A 23,127-nucleotide genomic window follows, 5' to 3' on the forward strand; every position below is an offset into this window, starting at 1 on the left:
GAAAACAACTCTTGCGAAAATAAGTTCTTATAGTGTGACCGACGATGTATGTGTCCTGATTGATATAAATAGTGATGATAAATAGTAGTGCGTTCTAATTGATATAAAGATATATAAAAAATGTATTAAAAAACATTAGAAAGTTTTAGTAAAAGAAAAAATAAAAGGAACAAGAACTGGAGCAAGGAATACACACAAAATCCTATTTTCTTCAATTATTCTAGCTAATTACCTTAACAAATCTTACAACATGTGCGCTGTTACTCACTTACGGAATTCATTTGACATTGCACATCTCTTTCTCATTCAAAATATCTTTCTTTTTTCAAAGTAATATTGTTTGTTTCAATATACTGTTCACTACTTTGAACAATGAATGGATCATAAAAGTTAATCTATATTTACTATGTCAAACGAGTATTCTGGTTTAGAATGCCACTAAAATATTTGTTTCGAATCTTCTTCGAAAGAAAGTGTAAAGCTTTCTTGTATCGTTTGTTGCACACACATTTATTCACGTGAAAATAATCAACTGTATGTGAGTTAAATAGGGCACAAGGCCGATAACACAGACACCATCGATAAGAAAATATCTTATAGATTCTTTGGATAAAATCTCGAACACAGTCTTTTTAAAAGTGGCGTTCTAAACCAGGATAACCCTTTAATACAATAAACACGGATTAGCTTTTACGCTCCATTTAATGTTCATAGTGGCGCCTCGTTAGTTGGACACAAAAGTGCGAAAAGGTGAGCCGCGTATCGTGCCGAGCAGCTCACACCAGCGTAATCAAGATTTGTGTCACGAGTTCGTTTTCCATGTACGGCATCTATAGCGTTGTCTACCCCAGGTAATTGTGCCAGCCAGGTTACGTAACACGTGGTTGTGCCACGCATGAATATAATAGATACGCGTACCGGGCCTTTTGTCGGTCCGCTTCACAGAACTGTGCACTGTGTGTGTTCTACATTGTACACCGTTAATGGCTAGGATATTTCCTGTCGTCTCGAGGATCCACGCTATTCGCTCCACGCTACGTATTCGCATCTGCATAAAACTCCCCGTTGCCTGTGCTACCGCAAGATGCAACCGATTGGCGCGCGCTTGCGACACTCCTGACATTTAGTGATCTAATGAAACAGGAGATGTATTTGGTACGTTGTTTTCCCACTTAGAGAATTCCTATTTTTATTGGTGCTTGTAATTTTCCTCTAACGTCATAAGTTTTTTATTATCTTCGTCTTCTCTTCTTCTTTATTTTTGTTTAATTTGTTCAGTATACAGGGTGGTTGGTAACTGGTGTACAAGCGAAAAGGGGGTGATTCTAGGCGAAAAAAGAAGTCGAAAATATAGAATAAAAATTTTTCGTTTGAGGCTTTGTTTTCGAGAAAATCGACTTTGAATTTTCGATGGGTACGCGTGCACTTTATCACGTCTCGTTATAACGGATCTCACTGTAGATCTCGATGGAAAAATAAAAAAAAATTTTTATTCTATATTTTCGGCTTCTTTTTTCGCGTAGAAGCGTAGACGCGTTTTTCGCGTGAGATCCGTTATAACGTACCATACGCGTACCGAGCGAAAATTCAAAGTCGATTTTCTCGAAAACAAAGCCTCGAACGAAAAATTGTTATTCTATATTTTCGATTTATTTTTTTGCGTAGAATCACCTCCTTTCCGCTTGTACCACCAGTTACCAACCACCCTGTATATTCCACCTCAAACTGCGATATTTGGTACAAGCTATGAATTTGAAATTACATGCATTTTGTAGTAAAGTTGTTGATATATTAAAAACGTATACTTTTCTTATCTTATACAATATCAAAAATTAAACAAATCAGTACAATAAAGTTTGTCTATTATTTTTTACAATCTTGGAACAAAGATACTATAATTATCCTAACACTTTTATACGGGGCTGTATGTGTATGTACAGTTATGAATACATGAATAGGCAAGCTCTTTATGCTAATTTCTAAAGTGTTTTTAGAATCTCTAATTACTTTGTCGAAAGTGTTTGTCGTAGCTCTTTATGACGATCATGTCTTGCTCTTTGTATTCGTAGGAATTTATGCAGCTTCTTTACAACTAGTGGGATAGTTTTTATATGAATTCAACTTGATTTAGTTTATAATATTTTCTTGTTCTCGCAAGACAAGTAAAATTCCAATCCTTGATATATTTACTATTACTGACGCACATGTTGCCTCAATTCGGTTATATAAATATTCTTACGTAAACGCAACTGCGGCATTTTCATTTTTATGAATTCGAACAAAATAAATTATAAGTTTCGTGATGTTTTTCTAATATGCCAAACTTCCAATTGATGATCTTTTGAGTTATTGCCATTGACAATTATAATCGTCACTATGGGTGAGTGGAAAATGGATAAAATGGACTGATAGAGGAAAAGGAAGCTCGTCTAATAGACGGTTCCACGTTTTCAACAAAGCGATGGAGCAGAAACAGCGCTGAATGGAAGTAAAGGTACAGACAAAACGATTTTCTGAAACGTTAGGGAAATCTTGAACAAGGATACAAATTTTTCGGGCTATCAGATTCAGTGGAAAGAAAGACTGAGGGCAGGTGCGAACGAATGGAATATTTTCAACGGTTTATAATAAATGAAATGATAAAAATTAATAAATATGTAAGAACAGCGGGAAAGGCAGAATCCGAGGAAGAGAGAAAAAAAAAACAGCCAGAGGCGATTGCTATATGTTAGACTTTAGCCTAAGAACATAGATACGGAACTAAGCCAAAGGTAGACATGTGAGAGTGTATAGATTAATATAGGATAGTGGATATAAATTGAAAGAAAGATATATAAGTATATTTAAGCTTTTATTATTAGATATAAAATGAATGATAAGATGAAAGCATGAATGGGTGTGCCTATTTGGATATGATTGCTGCTCTATATAAAGTATGGGAATGAGTGAGAGTTAGAAATATGTAAACCAAGTGCTTTTTCCCGAAAAATAAATAGAAACGAAAACAACGATAACTGTCTTTCACTATTCAAGAATTGAAAATTCACTGTGAATTTATAATCAATAATTACATATCCTCGGCTACTTTACTCCCTAATAAAACCTTCGAAAAATATCCTTTCTAAAAATCGAATCCTGTCAACCATAGAAAATTAATAGATCCTCGACCAGTGTTTATCCCACGAATAACGCGTAAGAAAGTTAAGAAATAATTAATGCGAAGTACATGCAATAAGAGCAGTCGAATGCAAAGAATCGTGTAACTGCAGGCGATCGTAGCATGGTCAGGTATACCGGTCCTGCAGTAGACAACCACAAGGTCTCCTTTTTCCAATGACGTCTCGTTGGGGAGAAATTTTCCGAGACTGGTCTTATTGGATTCCGTAACCGCTGGCAGGAATCGCGAGAATGGCTTCGGAAGTAGCCTGCCTAGCAGTGTCGGCACAGAGACCGAACGAAGCCTTACTTCGACCGCATTACTCGAATTCCAACGAAGGCCGAAACGAGATTCCCACTTTTTCTTCTTCGGGCTTGTGTCCCTCTCGAGCCCGTAAAGATATCGACGAGGAGAGACAGCGTGCCACTGTGAACGAATTGAAATGTCGCGTATCAAAGAACTCGATCGATCGAACGACGATTGAGTTTCGAGCTGAGATGCTTCGGTTAACCTATTAACTCGGAGCAGACGAGTTAATTCGTTCTCCGGATCACAGATCTTCTCGACCTTGTGATTTCTTCATATAAAAAGTTTTTATATTTTAATCGTGGTTTCGTTTCTGTATATTTGTATATGTGAAATAAATTGTATCTATATTCGCAAGAATTAAAATTGATAATTGAGACTGGTTTAGCTTTATTAATTAATAGATCGCGAATGTTTATGCATTTATATACGGCAAATTTAAATATGTAAGGGTGTAAAGAATACAGATGAATACAGATGTTTCCATATTTTAAAGTTTTTATATTTTAATCATGGTTTCGTTTCTGCGTATTTGTATATGTAAAATAAATTGTATCTATATTCGCAAGAATTAAAATTGATAATTGAAACTGGTTTAGCTTTATTAATTAATAGATTGCGAATATTTATGCATTTATATACGGCAGATTTAAATATGTAAGGATGTAAAGAATACAGATGAATACAGATGTTTTCATATTTTAAAGTTTTTATATTTTAATCATGGTTTCGTTTCTGCGTATTTGTATATGTAAAATAAATTGTATCTATATTCGCAAGAATTAAAATTGATAATTGAGACTGGTTTAGCTTTATTAATTAATAGATCGCGAATGTTTATGCATTTATATACGGCAGATTTAAATATGTAAGGATGTAAAGAATACAGATGAATACAGATGTTTTCATATTTTAAAGTTTTTATATTTTAATCATGGTTTCGTTTCTGCGTATTTGTATATGTAAAATAAATTGTATCTATATTCGCAAGAATTAAAATTGATAATTGAGACTGGTTTAGCTTTATTAATTAATAGATCGCGAATGTTTATGCATTTATATACGGCAAATTTAAATATGTAAGGGTGTAAAGAATACAGATGAATACAGATGTTTCCATATTTTAAAGTTTTTATATTTTAATCATGGTTTCGTTTCTGCGTATTTGTATATGTAAAATAAATTGTATCTATATTCGCAAGAATTAAAATTGATAATTGAAACTGGTTTAGCTTTATTAATTAATAGATTGCGAATATTTATGCATTTATATACGGCAAATTTAAATATGTAAGGGTGTAAAGAATAGAGATGAATACAGATGTTTCCATATTTTAAAGTTTTTATATTTTAATCATGGTTTCGTTTCTGCGTATTTGTATATGTAAAATAAATTGTATCTATATTCGCAAGAATTAAAATTGATAATTGAAACTGGTTTAGCTTTATTAATTAATAGATTGCGAATATTTATGCATTTATATACGGGAGATTTAAATATGTAAGGGTGTAAAGAATACAGATGAAAAATTATAATATTTAGTAGAAGAGATTTTAATTTCAAATTTCTCCAGGTATGTTCATAAAAATATAAAATTGATAAAATATAAAAATATTAAATTTACCCAAGTATCTGTCTGTTTATAATCTTCTCTTTGAAAGCAAAAGTAAGAAACTAGACCAAGCAGAACACGTAAAATTATAGGTATAGGTACAGGTATAGGTATAGATTAAGTAGATCGACATTGTAGGGACTGTAAACGAAATCCTTTTCAAGGCTGTGAGGTGGAAATACAAAGATGTAAACATATATAATATTATATATAACATTATATAAGAAATTATATATATAATCTCTTTTCGTAACAAAGCCCCTGATTTCGAAAAATAATATTCAAGGACTAAAACAAACTTCTATCTATACAACAATCCCAAATGTAAGAAAACTCAGCAAAATTCTGAAAAATAAGAATTTGCATAAATATTCTCAACCTACTAATCAAATTTACAATCTACTGATTTCGTAATTTTAGTAGTTCCTAGTCTAAAAAAAAATGGTCTAATTAAGAAAAATTAAAAGTTAGAAAAAAAACGGTTTGTCTAGACATCCGCAGTCTATTAATTACTCATTTCCGAATAGTGAAAGTTGCTACTTAAGAAGCGATCCAATTAACAGGTTAAAAATGAAAAACATAATTACTTCCCATAAGCGTTATTCGCGTCGTACGAAGTGCAGTCTGTTGCAAGTAACGCGACAAGAAAGCTTGTCTGATACAGGGTTGTAAAATTACACTTAGGCCGAGTTGTCTCAACTATGGTGGGGTTTAAAGGTGCATTGTGGGACAAGGTCGGTTCACCGTAGCCACGCAGTCGGGTCACGCTACGCTGGCCACCCCTTTTACTCTTAGCTGTTAAATTACTCCGAGTTGAGGCCACGCGATTTAACGACGCCAATACTTCCGGCATTTTTTCTTCGGCGATGCGAATTTCTCACGTGCGGAGTATAGAGCTTAAAAGTTTAGTATGGAGCCACTTTTTACAATTCTATCCTTATTGCGAATATAGTACATATATTTGCGAATTTCATAGAGCCGTTAATTCAATACGAACTCGACTCATACGAATTTTCTTAAAAAAAAATTTTTTTTTTTTTATTTAATATTTCACATTCACAATTTGTCCAATTTGGACATTTGGTAGAATTTTTTAGCTGTTTGATTGTCATGTGGGCGGCTACCTCCAGCGGGGTACCATCTTCGTGTTTGTTGGGTTATATCCTTTATGAGAATTTTTCTTTAAATGTGCGAAATTTTGTCCTATCTCCGCAGGAAGACGAGCCAAACGGCATAATATAGCGAATCATTGAAAAGATTTCAAGATAACGTCACCGGACTTCTTTTCTCTTTAAAAAGCGAAAAATTGGAACCTTGAAACACCTTTGTGTTGCAGATTCTTTATCCCGATGCGACATTCTTCGCGTTCTATCTTGATAGAGCAATGTTAAATACACTCTGTCTATTTGAAAACTTGAGAGAACTGTTAATCGAATTACTATCGTAACCTTAAAGTTTATCTTTTTTATCATTATACGAAGATTTCAAAATAACGTCATTGAAATGTAATTTTGCTCTCTTCTGACGTGAGCTTTTCAGAACGAGAAAAGATTGACCTTGAAAGACTCTTATACTTGAAAAGCGGTATTCGTATCTGTACGCGACGCTATCAGAAATAATATAACTCTTATCGCATTTTTTATTTCATAACTGATACTTTATCATACGTAAAACATGCTCAAATTCAAATTCAGCAGCAAAACTCGAAATGAGAAGACGGTTAAATATAACGATCATCCTGTACAAGTTAATATGCGGTTCATTTAAATATCTTGATCATATACATAACATTTAAAAGCGATTTTAATAAAACGAATGAATAATGGAACGATTTAGAGAGACGTACGACCGTGTAACGAGCGTAATTTACGTACATAAATATATTACACATACGCAATGCATAACGACCACTGTTTCAGATTATGCATATACACATATGTGTGTTCTCGAGTTTCTTCCTCAGTTCGTATTTTATTCCCGGCCCTTGTGTCTCGTTTTACGCTACCGTGACATTTTTGTTCAACGTACTGTTCTAAACTAAAGTCGTTGCTTCCAACAAAACGGAGGAAAAAGAATGTAGAAAATTAAAATGAAATTTCCTTAAAATATTGATTTAAATAAAGGTGTGTTTCACTGCTCAATGTTTAGTCTTAAATATGTGATATTCACATAGAATTATTGCTTTAGCTTCATAGTTAATTACATTACAACTTTACTCACTGTTACGCATGTTACGTTCCCATGACTTATGGTATAATGAATTCCGAATAATAATAAACGTAGAACGCTATTTTATGGAAAATAACGATGTATGCATTTACATTAATTCTCAATCAGCTACACATATTTCATACTCACAGTTTCCATACATTCAGAAGTTGTAAAAGTTTATTAACACGAATATCAGTTGGCTATGATTTTATAGCGCGTTTCGAAAAGTGATTCGATTTTGAATAATTCTGAGTTGGTCTATTCAAATGATTAGAAAGTGAAATCTCATTCTTACAGCAGCTTCTTTAATTGTTTTTCAAGTGATCACGTGAGATTAGCAATCGGAGAAACTGCAGAACGATACTAATGACTGGCAATTAGAGAAAGGACCGACGATTATGAGAGTGTGCCAAGTTGTTCTGAGGTGAACCGCAGCCACGCTGCATGCCTCCTCTAAATAGAGAAGAACGAGGCAAAGGGAAGTGATTCATTCGTGGTGAACCGATGACGATCCGGAGGATGACATCATTTCCCAACGAAGAGTTGAAATTCGGAGGAGACGCGATCATTCGACCACCGGGCAACCGTGGATAACGCTACCGGAAGGAAACGATGACTAATTTCTCAATAAATTATGGAAATTCCGACACTTCACAAGTTTTCTCAATCATTAGAAATATCGTAGAAAATGATCTGCAACAGAAAGGGAAAATCTAAACGTTGTGCGATCGAGCTAGTATCACTAGCAGGAGTTTACAAGTTACAAGTTATCAGTGTCAATAAATTCTCTTGCATAACGATGAAAATAACAAGTTTGATAATATGGCAGAACTTTAATTATCCGAGCTAATTATAATACACGCTACTCGGATAATCAAACTATACAGATAATCGAATAAATTTGTTTTCGCGTCAGAGAAGATAATTTATATTGAACTGCTTTTATAAACACTAAGATTAAGATATTAAGAAACAGAGACAACATTCTTTGATTATAAATATAATAATTTCTCGCAATCTTTATTCTTGTTTTTCTCCAAGAAAGAATTCCACGCATGTATAACTGAACCTACGTTATTCAAAATTCAGATGTTATATTTAGCAACACAATGTCCACCAGTGCGCACAATCCTACTATTAAACAATATAAATCCATGTAAATCGATTCTAAACATTCTTCCCGTTATCTCAGAATACAATGATTTGCAGAAGACCAGCCGCGATGATTCCACATCTGAACATGCGGCAAACGTAAAATGTATTAATTACGGGCAATTAAAATCTCAATTTGCCGGCAATTACGTTGCATAGCTTCGTATCCAAGGTGCTTTCATCCGCGGGAAACAACGATCGTTTTCATTTCTAACGTTTCCGCACGCGTCCTTATCGAGCATCGCCATCATCGTTGCTGAAACGTTTAATTAAAACAGCGAGGAACGCAGGTATCGCTCAACCAGCATAATGACTAAGCGCGTCTACGTGCCTGTGCCATCCTGTCAATTACTATGATAACGAAAGGAAAGGGAGGAAGAAAGAATTAAAAAAAAAATAGCAGTTGGCGAAGAGAGGCGCGACAGACGCGGAGGAAAGACGCAGAGGAAAGACGCGGATGGAGAACGGAAGACGAGGAAAGGAACTGTCGCGTCGGTGGAACAAAAGCGGCCACGAAGAAACACGTGTTACCTTTTGCCATAGGCATTTGCCGGGTGTAGTTAATTCTGCGCGCGTCGCGCGACGACAGAACCCGGAACAAGTGTTCGCGCGCATTTGTAAGCAACAGTACATCAACCAGGGGAAACGTTTCGCTTAATTCAAATTGTTTTCGCGCGCTTCACGACGTGGGAAACATCTGCTGGAGAAATGGTTGGATTGGACCAGCTTTGGCGAACAAATGAAATTGGTAGGAAGGATGATATGCAATGGAAAATTGAAAAATCGTGATAACAGCTGTATGTAATTCTCTAGTATCTAATCTTGGATTCTGTTTAAGGATTAAATACAAGTTTCATTATGATATCTTTCCATGCTGTATCCACGTTTTGCAATTCGTGGAAGCTGTTAATCGAGGAAGACGTGTTAATTCCTTTTACTCGGAACCTTAATCTCTTAGAGATAATTCCTTTGTTTGCATCAGTTTTTAGTATAATTTGGATAAGTTTTATAGCGTGTATATGTGGAAAATTTCATTAATCGAATCTCTTGAAACCCTTAGCGATTAGAAGTGATTAGAATTGTGTATTTAACGGTAACTGTGAGAAATCTCCTTTTTTGTCTATGCGAATCATTTCAATTATCACTTTCAATAATCAGCCTTAAATTGAAAATTGCGTAAAGATATTGTGTTCTTTTTGATATTCTTTTTGTATGAACGAATACTGGGGCGAAGGAGGTCATCTAACTAGCAGACAACGTACGTTGCTCATATATACGGGCTCATAAAAATTAAATGAACGGTGGACAGACGCGAGAAAGGGGGAAGATAAAGAGCAAGGGAAATGAAGGTGAGGGGTGAGCAGGACCGAGCGGGAGGATGCCAGACGAATGAATGAATCTCACGACTCACACGTGTTCTGCTTTGCTTATTCAGACCATCGCACCGTCTGATTCGCCACGCATTGCTCGACACATGCACTCTGTCATTGCCGTAGCGAGGAACGCGATGCCGCCTCATAAACCGTTCGATTCGCGTAATTTTTCTTCTCCACCTTATAGTCACGTTTGGTGTAATTGGTAGAAGCCGTATGTTATTCTCTACATAATGGAAGCTGAGTTTTCGACACAGAATCAAAGCACTTTTATAAGATGCGTAAGTATGCGGCTGTATCAATCGATGTCCACATAGTGTTTTAATTTACGACTTTGCTATATCGGTTCCACTAATTATATGCAGGAAGGATATTCGAATTTCTACAGGGTGATTCTACAAACGAGGACAACGTGCAGTTGTTCTTTAAACGATGGAGATGAAGATGAAGATTCCGACGAAAAGCAGATGTCGGATGGTTTAACGAGATCTATCTTCTTATAACGTGACTTCTGCAAGTTGCAGTTGTTCTTCACCGAGCAAATGTACTTCCTTCTTCGAGGGAGGAAAAAATGAAACAACGAACCGTGAAGTATTATACAGTTACAAAAGTTCTTTAAATTTGGAACTTGAAAATTTGAAATTTGAAATTCCTATTAACCGAACTTAAAAAAATAACAAAATTTATAGAATAACAGACGATTCTACGACGAAATGTATTTTTTATTTCTTTCGATAATCCCATTATACAAAATTTGATGGGTATATATAGGAGTTTATAGACTGACTGTATATATGTATATGTACAATATACAGGGTGGTTGACAACTGGTGGTACAAGCGGAAAGGGGGCGATTCTACGCGAAAAAAGAAGTCGAAAATATAGAATACAAATTTTTCGTTCGAGGCTTTGTTTTCGAGAAAATCGACTTTGAATTTTCGCTCGGTACGCGTATGGTACGTTATAACGGATCTCACGCGAAAAACGCGTCTACGCTTCTACGCGAAAAAAGAAGCCGAAAATATAGAATAAAAACATTTTTTTTTAATTTTTCCATCGAGACAACGATCTACAGTGAGATCCGTTATAACTAGACGCGATAAAGTGCACGCGTGCCGAGCCAAAATTCAAAGTCGATTTTCTCGAAAACGAAGCCTCGAACGAAAAATTGTTATTCTATATTTTCGACTTCTTTTTTCGCGTAGAATCGCCCCCTTTCCACTTGTACCACCAGTTACCAACCATGAACCATAAAAATTGCAAATTTCATTCACACGGAATATAAAGATAAAATTCAACTTCGGTCGTGTATTAGAAATCCATGATCTATAAATAATGATCGAGAAAATCGTAACGTTCGCGTGTTCTTCGATTTCTTAAAGCCTCGCAAGGTATCGTCAATATGCGCGCAATCAAGCGAGGACGTTGCAGAAATTTCGTTTCCCCGTGGCAACGAAACGACCTAGTATTCGTGCAAATTGCAGGCCGTTACGTGGCGAAAAGACACAAAACGCCGGAGAAACGCAGATTCGATACGCGTTTCGAAGGATTTCATCATCGCAGATGCTCACTCGGAATACTCCGCGAGTCACTGCTTTACGGTAAAACGCTGTGCATACCGATCGTCTCCTGGATCGACCTGGATCATGAATTACGTTGTTCGATTTTGAAGAATCCAGTGCTATTGATTTGATAAGTGTGGAATATTTGAAAAATACAAAATTCAATACACAATTCAACGACACCGAGTGATACTGATTATTCAAATATTATTTATTGGTAATATCGCTGTTTGATAATATATTTCAATTGGACGAGTCTAAAAAAACATATTGTGGAGAAGTTATCACGAAAAAGCATTAAATCTCGCACGCTTTCTCCTCGGCCTTCCCCTCGTATATTCCAACTGATCTACGTCAGTGACACGAAATTGAGTGGTACTTGAAATCAATTTCAACGTGTCAACCGACGATAAATAAGCAGTAACTGCACTTATTTTTTTTTTTTTTTTTTTTTAGTAACGCAGATGATCAACATTTGCAAACATATCGAAAGAAATTTTATACAAATATGGTGCGCTCATCCACCGCGAATTTTATTTCAATTGATTATATATGAATAATAAGGATGATTATAATCTAACGCGAAAATAAGTGTATCTAATTATGGATGAATTCAATTTGAATATTTTCAACTTCTTCTAAGGCCCGGTGCAAACGAACGCTATTAGGTTGTCCGAAAAGTGTCTTTCTTTTACAGACACGTCTTTTACAACGATACATCTTTATACAAACATGAAACCTGATCTGTCAAAGGTTGTGATCTTTATTTTGATAGAACAAAATGGATCATAGGTAATTCGATAAAATAATATAAAACGGGAAATATAGTGCATCCATTATTTCCTTATAAAACAAAAGATACTTTTCGAACGACCTAATATGTGCGTGCACAGCGTCCTGTAAAACAGATGAATACAATTGTTCCGTTGGTAGCGTGGTAAAGAAGATGGTGAGACAAAAAGAATGCTGAGACTCGTGCAAATGTATATCGACGCAGATCTTGTAAATAACATATTAAATAAATTTGAAATTATTTTCATATCAATTCTAAGTGTAATCTTAGTGTAGTTACACATTTATTTCGGCGATTAAGATCCACAATTCCCAACAGATATAAATTTTTATAAAATATAAAAGTATAAAATATTATCAATATGAAATTGGAAATATTATATTAATAATATAAATATTTATATTAATAAATATTAGGTTGTCTGAAAAACGTCTTTCTTTTACAGACACGTCTTTTACAACGACGCATCTTTATACAAACATGAAACCTGATCTGTCGAACGTTGTGATCTTTATTTTGATAGAGCAAAATGGATCATACGTAATTCGATAAAATAATATAAACCGGAAAATATCGTGCTTCCATTATTTCCTTATAAAACAAAAGAAACTTTTCAAACGACCTAACATTTCACAATTTCAATAAATATTATCCCATTTACTTTAAATCTTATATTATATTCTCCATACTGATGTCTCATAGTAATTACAATATTATTTTGACAACTTAAGTCTAACATGCACATAAATATTTATTGTTCAATGTAGATGAGACATTTTGTATGTATAACACTGATATACCGATAATATATGTAAATCTTTCCCCTCGAAAGGGGATAAAATTTTATTCTATTAAATTTTCAAAGTTAACATACAGAGTACAACAGTGCACCTTCATACAAACGTGAAACCAAGTCTGTGAAATGTCCCGGTGTTCATCTCAAACAGAACAAGATGGATCGTGTCGTAATTCGACACAATAACATCAAACAAAAACACATTGTGCGTCTATTATTTCCTCATAAAACGAAAGAAACTTTTCAGACAGCCTAATGGAGTAACAGCGATACGAAGCGGTGGCAAATTAACGCAAAACGTTCGTTTGAACTGGAAGAAAAATTGAACGCCCGAAGCTGGCCTGCCGCAAGCCGCTCGCCTGCAACGAACCTAAATTCCTTCCAAATTTCTAATTCCTTATCAGAAGCTAAAGAACGACGTTTCCCAGAACACAGGGGAACAGATGGCATGTTTCCCCACGTACCGATGCCTGGTTCGCTCAATACACTTTCGGATCCTTTCACTCAGATCCCTATTGGAGACCATGAGTCGCAACGACGCGACACAGCGCAGTGGACGTGGCAAGGACACGGCAGCTGAAAGGAGCCACGATAAAAGGAGGATCCGTTGAGAAAACACGACAACTATACGTTATCCTGACCGCAGAATCGCGCGCTTTCGCCACCTCGACTGCATCTAACCATGAAAACTGGCCATTTCTTACGAATCCATGTTTCTTTCTCACCGATCATTTTTCTTTCTCGTCTAAACACGAGCTTCGCAGTTTATTACACGCTGAAGAAGCTGAGTACACGTGTGACCGATGATTTAATTGAAAATGAGGTAGCTGTTAGTCATTAAGAATTAATAGCTTGGTTTAGTCACGGCGTGAATTATGTAGTTTATAACGTTCGAGAAATGATAAAAATTAACTGTTTGAATGCTTGAAAATCCGTTTACGAGATTATGTGTGTAATAGAGTAATTCGTTCACAGAACTATTAGATTGTCCGAAAAGCTTCTTTCGCTTCATAAGTGAAATAATAGATGCACAACGTTTTTTATTTTATGGACTTATGTATGATCCATTTTGTAGTAGAAGTAGTATAATAAAATGGATCAAACGTAATTCAATAAAATAATATAAAACACAAAATGTTGTGCATCTACTATTTGCTTATAAAACGAAAGGGACTTTTCGGACAACCTAATACTTGAAATTAGGGAAAAGTTGAACGAATGTCTGGTAAACTCTATTCCCCTTAAATTTTACCATTACAATTGTTATACTTTAATAATTTCATAAATCACGACGAAATTAGAGCCATTAGAGTTTGGATCCTAGAGAGTCTCTTTAAGATACCAATGACAACTGATTTACATAAATATTTCCAATTAAGGAGAAGTTGAACGAGATTGAACTAAGAATTAATAACTTTGATTCCGTCAAACAAAAGTTTATGAAACACGGAGTTTGAAAGATGATAATAGTAAGAGTTCGAATGCTTGAAAATCTATTAAATGAGAAACTAATGGAGAAGCGATTTATGGAAATGTTTGGGATTAGCAAAAGTTAAACGAAAGATCAAAAAGAAATAGATCTATATATCGGAATTTATTATCCAAGAAGGAGGATGTTTATTTAATATTTCCTATCTATAATAAATGATAAACTTTTGGCTTTAATTACATAGATAAGAGCAATTAAGTGAACTAGTCATTATTCTGTTTAGAAAATATAGGATCGTGCATCATGTCGCAATATAAAGTGAGGAATTCTGTGCTACTTACGCCTCGCAGTATGGCTGTTTGTTGAAACCCTTGTACGTCCGCATGTTCAGAATCATGCCGCAACCCTGACACTTGAAGCACTGTTTGTGCCATATCTGCAAGAAATATATCTTTGAGTGAGTTTTCCCCTCGAACTTTGTACACAAATACATATTAATGAACCATTGACCAGAATATTTGTAAAATGTTATAGACGCTTAGAAAATAGAAGAGGAAATATATAGAAAAGAAGACAGAAATACTGGGTTGTCCGAAAAGTTTCTTTCGTTTCATAAGGTGATAATAGATGAACAATAATTTGTTTTATATTATTTTATCGAGTTAGGTACGGTCCATTTCGTTCTATTTCTATTATTATGTTCGTGCATAATTCGATAGACTAATATAAAACGAAAAACATTGCGCGTCTTTTAGTTCCTTATAAAAGGAAAGAAACATTTCGGACAACCTAATACCAGGAATATTGTGCACATTGTTCATCTTCTTTTTTATATGATCAACTCCATAGAAAAGATAGAGAAAAATGATATTAAAAAGATTCTTTTTTTTTAATTTATCACGAAGTATCTATAGTATAATATTTATGTCATCTCCTTACTATAAACAAGATTATATCTCAATTCTTGCGATCATAGAAATGACCAACGGTCAAAGAAGGAATCGGCAGGTACGCAGAAAAATACAAGGAAAGAACGGCAACATATTCAAACCAGCTGGCTGCTGAAGCGAGCCTAACTCTCATAGAAAGAAGACTAAAAAGAAAACACCCCAGTAACCTCGCTAAAGAAATAAAATAGTCAAATTCGAAGATGGTATCCCGCTGGGGGTTGCCATCCACATGTTATTTAGCAATTAAATTAGAAAAATTTACCAATTGTCCAGCTAAACAAATTCTAAAGTACAAATTAAATAATAAAAAAAAGAAAAAAATAGAAATGACTCGTTTGATTCTGAAGAAGCTGAACGCTAACTATATATCCAAGTAATCAAATCGTGTAACATGCAACAAGCTATTTTCTTTATTTTGAAAGATTCATGAGATTTTTGAGCAGCTCGAATATAAATCCAGTATTTTGGTATCAGACTGAAGAAACTGAGAAGTAAAATGAAACATTCTGTACGATAAAAGTAAAAAAGAATACCAAGAACCATTCGTCTCCTATCATACGCAAAAACCAACAGTTTCGCTCGCCGTATTTTCACCCACGTGCAGGAAAGAAACATTATTCGTAGGTTTCTAGGAGAACAAAAGCCATCTAATCGTGGCAATGCCTTTGTTTCATTGTTATTCATTGGTAGCATCTAAACGATAATACGCAGCCTCCCAACATTGTCTTTTCCGCGTGAGGATTTATCACGTGCCAACAATAAGCACGCACTCTGACCCAACTATCCATTTTCTAATGATAAATAAACGCGTGAAATAGTATTCTTCGATAAGATCGGCGAACGTTCAATGAGTGAAAAACGTAATCATCGTTTTTCTATCGAAGGTCGCGAACAATTGCAGATATCCAGAAGAAAATATCCTCGAACAACCCCTGTTAAACATTTTCATGTTTCGCAGTCTGTAAACGTAGATCAGGAACACGATATCTATGAAAATTAATTCGTTTTGTAAATCATCGTGCGTCGTAACTCTACCAAAGAGATCACAACGACAATTCGATTTGGAATGCGTTTGGTTCTGTATAGATCCATCGGTCGAACGTTTCTCACAGCTGACCCAGAGATAACCGAAGGCCGTCATAGTTGCTGGTCGATAATTAGCAAGGCTGCTGGTGATGTCAGATGTCGAATAAGGTCGCGGATCTTAGAGTAGAACGGCCATCGCGGGAAGGCCTACACCCGGAAAGAGAGAAATGACTCACGAGCGTGTGAGTCAACTTTGATCGCGGTCAACAAAGGGTTATAATTATTCCTCGTGAAAAACGCCTTGTCTCTTGAACGCTTTTTATTCTCCAGACGTTTCATTGTATTTAGGATAAAGTTTCTCTCCTTTTGTGTAAATTGTCGCAAAGAACGCGAAAACCAGTGAATTCTAGTTCAAACGTAAAAATTACCTAAGAAATAGAAGACTATTGACTATTTTTCGACCTACTGTGGCCCGCACATTTTTTAACATAATGAAACTTAATAATATGTTAATAATCTAACATAAACGTTGACCAAAAATGGTCACTTTAATAATCGATACAAACCACGGTAGAAAAGAAAGACAATCTGATCTTTTTGTCATACGAGCCAACTTTACCTAGCAGTTGTATGGTTCTTGCAAAGCATTGTAAAATCGAAAACTAAAAGGCAGAGCAAAATTGCTGGCTAATTAACCTTCCAAAACTGATAAACGTTACTACGTATGCCCTAATTACCGCGTAGATAAGATAGTCTTTTGTGGTCTCTAATGTATCATCGATCATCGTTAATCAACCTCTTACGTGAAAAAACAGCAACAAAATATATAAATAATTCATCTATATATTATACAGGGTGATTGGTAACTGGTGGTACAAGCGGAAAGGGGGTGATTCTAGGCGAAAAAAGAAGTCGAAAATATAGAATAAAAATTTTTCGTTCGAGGCTTTGTTTTCGAGAAAATCGACTTTGAATTTTCGATGGCTACGCGTGCACTTTATCGCGTCTTGTTATAACAGATCTCACTGTAGATCATTATCTCGATGGAAAAATTAAAAAAAAATTAAAAAGAATTTTTATTCTATATTTTCGGCTTCTTTTTTCGCGTAGAAGCGTAGACGCGTTTTTCGCGTGAGATCCGTTATAACGTACCGTACGCGTACCGAGCAAAAATTCAAAGTCGATTTTCTCGAAAACAAAGCCTCGAACGAAAAATTTGTATTCTATATTTTCGACTTCTTTTTTCGCGTAGAATCACCCCCTTTCCGTTTGTACCACCAGTTACCAACAACCCTGTATATTCAAGCGTATACTAAATTGTTAAAGAGAAATATCGGAAAACACTAAAATGCATGAAACACAATTAAGAAGATATGCAATTTGGACTGTAGGCTCGAAATACGATGAGTTAACCAAATTTCAAGTTTCAATGTCTAATGTTTCAAAGCTTTAAATTTCCATGTCGAATTCTTCAATATTTCAAATTTCACATGTCCATGTTTCAAATTTCAAACCTCCAAATTTGAAATTTTAATATTTCAATCGAACCAACAACCACAGGAAAGAAGAGAGAAAAACACGGGAATGCAAAAGAAGAGATAGTAACCGGTTGAAGCAATGGCAAAAGTACTTGAGCAATCTTGTCACGTTTCGATTTCTAGACGATGCAGGTCGTCAGTGTCAGTCCGTGAGACGGTGGAATGCATCGTCGAACAAACGCAACGGTACCTTATTTGTATCGTGCTGGCAATGTTAATCGCGCCACGAACAAATGCTAGCAGTGCCACTTTCGATCGTGCTTTACGTCGAGAACGCTATGGGACCGGCTAGCACGTGACGCACACCCTGGATCTCGTTGTTTCAATTTAATTGCAATTACTTAATCGCGATTAGCGGTAATTGCTCGTGGTACCGCTTTCAAATCAGTGAACAGTGAACAGTTAGTAACTTGATTGCAAGTAAAAATTCGACTCGCGAACGTCACGAACGCGTAACTTTGCTGAAATTATTTGCAAGTCGGTGAATAATCGAAGAAAATGATGATTTTATTATATGATAATATTATTGCGATATTTAAGATTAGAAACTTGGTTTGGAAAATTGTAGAAAGTTTGATAGATCTGTGGCAACGTAATTGGTATTTTAATTATGCAAATGTTTCAAAAATGCTGAGAGAATGATAGTGGTATTGTCGATCACAAGTTATCGCTTGACAAATTCTTTTGTATAATTGTAACAAGATTGATCAATTTTACAGATGAATTTTCTAAATTATAAATTGTTTGTTTTAATCGATACGTATTAAACAATTGTAGAAATTGTTTCATGTAACAAGAATTTATAACTTATAAAATGTAGTTTATAAATTTACTGATATTATCAGTAGACATATAAAATGTAATTACTTATGTAGTAACTTATAAAATGTAGTTTATAAATTTACTGATATTATCAGTAGACTTATAAAATGTAATTACTTATGTAGTAACTTATAAAATGTAATTTATAAATTTACTGATATTATCAGTAGATTGCAAATGTTTATACAAATCAAGAAATAGAATCTAGATACATATACATATAGATATATTTGAACCTCTAAATATTATAACAATTTTATATTTATTCATACTTATTTATACATATATTATTATTATTACATATACATATTCTATGTATTTATACATATATATTTGTACACATATGTATTTATACATATGTTATTTATACACATATGTATTTATACATATTCTATGTATTTTGTATATTATATTTCCCACAAATACATCGAAATCTGCGATTTAATTAATAATTAGAAAATTCTTTAAAAACTACTCGAATGAACACGTGATCAAAATGTAGTGTACATAGCTGCGTATTTTGTTCGCGTTTGAGTCATGAAATTTCCCGAGGACTCACGGTTGCGTGTACGCATCCAAAACGATCTTACGAGGTAGCAACGAGTAGCAACTTAACTCGATTACTCAATTATGTACGATGTTTGCGATTCGATTATACAGTCGATATTCACAAACGACACGATAAAACCCGATGGAACATTGTACTCGGAGCACTTTCACTCGTTTTTGGAATGTTTTTCGCTCATGCAACGACCAATCCCTTATTTCGCAAGACATTTTACTCACCATAAACGTTGTCCAGGATCAAATATGGTCATCGAGCTTTACGATGTTTTACGATGAAAACGATGCCGTTAATTGATCACATCGCATGATACATAAGATCGTAGCCATTAAGCTTAACTATATTTTTTTATATTTACTGATATTGGTTCCTAAACTGTGTTCACTTTAGGTATATGCGTGTCGTTTTAAGTATTCACTTTTCATTTCATTTATCTACCTATTTATATTTACATATATTTTTAACGCTAAAACTACCGATAGTTAAGACGAACCTATTTCTACGAAAACCAGCCAAAATCACTGGTCTTTAAAAAATACGTAATAATAGAATATTTTTATATTTATTGACTTATTACTTTTTTACAGAAACAATTCCATGTTATGTATTGTAATGTAATTCCATGTTATCATCCCTAAACGAAGACTGACACATTTATAATATTGTAGAACCAGTCGTTTCGACTGCTGCGGTATTGCTAGTGTTAGCATCTTGCGATCGATCCGGAATTTTCCTGATAACTGATATCATCATATCGAATGATACGCGGTATCACACAAAACGTATGGCAAATTGTACGAAACGAGGAAACTGGTTAATTGGGACTCGATAAACAGATTGCAGGACCCTCTTACACTTTGACAAGTACCAGTTGTTTTAAGTAGCCTTGATACAAAATTATTTTCAGTTTGAATACATAAAAAAGAAAATAAAACTCATTATATTATTCTTTTAGTTATCGGTGCGAAAGTCATTACATCATTGCGGAAAAAATATAACACGAAGTAGGAATTTTAAAATAAAATTGTAAAACCAGTCAATTTGACTGGTGTGGTAATTCTACTGTTAATTTATACGATATATTATATTGTAGAAATTTAAGTTGAAATAAATGGATTCACCTAATCAAGTACTAAGTGAAATTTCTTTCGAATAATTGCAGTTTCACTCCATAGAATTACATTAATTATAGAATGATCTAACACCATCGAGAAATCACCACTGCCGACTAAACCTGCGAATTTTATTTTAATTCCTTTAGCAGCATATGCCAACCCTTTTAAGTGTTTTATTCGAAATTTACTTTAACTAAAAAATAAGACAATTTAAATAAACAAAGGAAGAAAAAAATTCACTTAAATACCAATTTTATTCACACTATTGTTGTATTCTGTAATTTTTAAGTGTATGATTTATCTTGAAACAATTTCCAGGATGCAATCCTGCTTTTCTTTCGCAAATAAGGTGGGACATGAAAGAATGTCGAGTGGGACTCGACAAAGAAACTCCTGAGATAAAAACTGATGTCGAGTCACACTCGACATAGGAGTGCAAAGGGTTAATATTCCCCTAATCATCATGATGGCACTTAGTATGAAACCCATTAAGCTCTATCGAAATCGATACCAGTAATGGATTAAATGATTCTTCCCCTCAACACTCCTGCACATTGTTCTGAATATTCATATATTTTCTACATTATGTGCATTCTATACATATTTGCACTGACATATATATACAGGGTTGTTGGTAACTGGTGGTACAAGCGGAAAGGGGATGATTCTACGCGAAAAAAGAAGTCGAAAATATAGAATACAAATTTTTCGTTCGAGGCTTTGTTTTCGAGAAAATCGACTTTGAATTTTTGCTCGGTACGCGTACGGTACGTTATAACGGATCTCACGCGAAAAACGCGTCTACGCTTCTACGCGAAAAAAAAGCCGAAAATATAGAATAAAAGTTTTTTTTTATTTTTCCATCGAGACAACGATCTACAGTGAGATCCGTTATAACGAGGCGCGATGAAGTGCACGCGTACCCATCGAAAATTCAAAGTCGATTTTCTCGAAAACAAAGCCTCGAACGAAAAATGTTTATTCTATATTTTCGACTTTTTTTTCGCCTAGAATCACCCCCTTACCGCTTGTAACACCAGTTACCAACCACTCTGTATATATCCATAGCTTACCTATAAAACGTCAGTTTTGTCAACATTGGAAGTAAAAAATTGCAGGAATTTCGCTTTCGTACGAGCCACGATCGCTCATATGTTACACAATTACAAGGAACAGAAGCAGAGGATGGTAACAATCGGTCGTGTAATCGTGCACGTTGAATAACCAGCGCGGTTTTTCCGTATAAGGATGCTTCCCTACTCGGGAAGAAAGCGCGGCGTGCGAAATTAAATCGACCGCATAGAGGCAAGGAATCGTATCACACTATCACGATGGAATCGCATCGCGCGACGTTTCGTCGTTGAAAGTGAAAGTTGGCGCGGCCGAATCGCTTCTCCGCGGACAATGACAGCCAAATGATCCCGTATGACCTTTCTAACCTTCTAAATATCAAACGTTGTACATATTTCATCGGTGTACATTATTTTATTATTCCTGATCGATGAAAACTTGCAGAATAGAAGTACTTTAATCAAAATCGAATGAAATTTAATGTTGAATGACTTGCCAGGGATGAAGATAGTATTTCTTGACGTGGAGAAATAGTTCGAAGTTTATGTTAAAATTAATGCAGAAAATAAGAAAAAATAAATTGAAGAAATTCAAGTAAGAATATTAAGTTTAAAAATTAATCTATATAAGTTAAATAATCTATGTAGCATTAGTCCCTAATCTATTAGGTTGTCCGAAAAGTTTCTTTCGTTTCATAAGGTGATAATAGATGAAGAACAATTTCTGTTTTATATTATTTTATTGAATTGATCCATTTCGTTATATTTCTATTATTATGCTCGTGCATAATTCAATAAACTAATATAAAACAAAAAAACATTGTGCGTTTATTATTTCCTTATAAAACGAAAGAAACTTTTCGAACAAGCTAATACATAAACCATGGATTAATCTATATCTAGAGATGCAATTTAAACGAATTCGAACTGCTTCGAATGTATATAAGTGGCGGGAAATTTGAATCATTTCAAACATAATTCCATACTTGAAACGTTTTTGTAAGGAGGTATAAATTATTTTGCGGTGAAATTTGAACGAATATAACTTGATTTGTTTCGCTACGCTTGCAAATGGCAAGGATGTTGATTCGTCAGGAATAAAAATGCAATGTTGAAAGTAGAAACTGGCGTCAGAGTTGGTAGTTCTATCGGCTAGTTTTTTCCTTGCTTTGCAAGGGAAATAGTTTGTGGTTTTAGATTTATAGAAATGTCGCCGAGGATACAGGTTTGTGGTGATAAATTATAAAGTAAGTTGCAGCTCGTCGGAGAATTGAAATGCAACGAGGAGGTTCTCGATTTTTTCCTACTAAAAGGTATCTAGTAGATGTTACTCGCGCACGTAGAATAATTATTCGCGTTTTCGCAACAACTGGTGGGAAACAACCGGATGCCGTGTCGCATCGCTGGCATAACAGAAATTTCTAACGGCTGAAACCGGGGATGCAGGAAAGTAAAAGGCTCATTCTTCTAGATCACATCGTGCATCCCATGATATTACCTCAGATCATTCTATTATCTAATACAATTCTCTTTGTTCAACAAGAATAAATTCTTCGAAATTTAGATAAAATTTTTATCTACAGATAACGTAATTTTTCGTCGATTATCGATCATTTTAAATTCTTGGAAATACATAATTAATCGAGTTT

At 34.7% G+C, this 23,127-nt stretch overlaps 1 protein-coding gene across 2 annotated transcripts in view; it reads right to left on the bottom strand.

The window, feature by feature from the left end:
- LOC126869822 (LIM and SH3 domain protein Lasp) overlaps positions 1–23,127 on the bottom strand; it is a 42,856-nt gene that overhangs the window by 13,500 nt on the left and 6,229 nt on the right. For both annotated transcript variants that reach the window (XM_050626890.1, XM_050626889.1), the window contains exon 2: positions 14,734–14,828. In XM_050626890.1, the coding sequence (XP_050482847.1) occupies positions 14,734–14,828 (95 nt within the window). The remainder of the gene's footprint in view (positions 1–14,733; positions 14,829–23,127) is intronic.

This window comes from Bombus huntii, chromosome 9 (genome assembly GCF_024542735.1).
Source record: "Bombus huntii isolate Logan2020A chromosome 9, iyBomHunt1.1, whole genome shotgun sequence".
NCBI lineage: Eukaryota > Metazoa > Arthropoda > Insecta > Hymenoptera > Apidae > Bombus > Bombus huntii.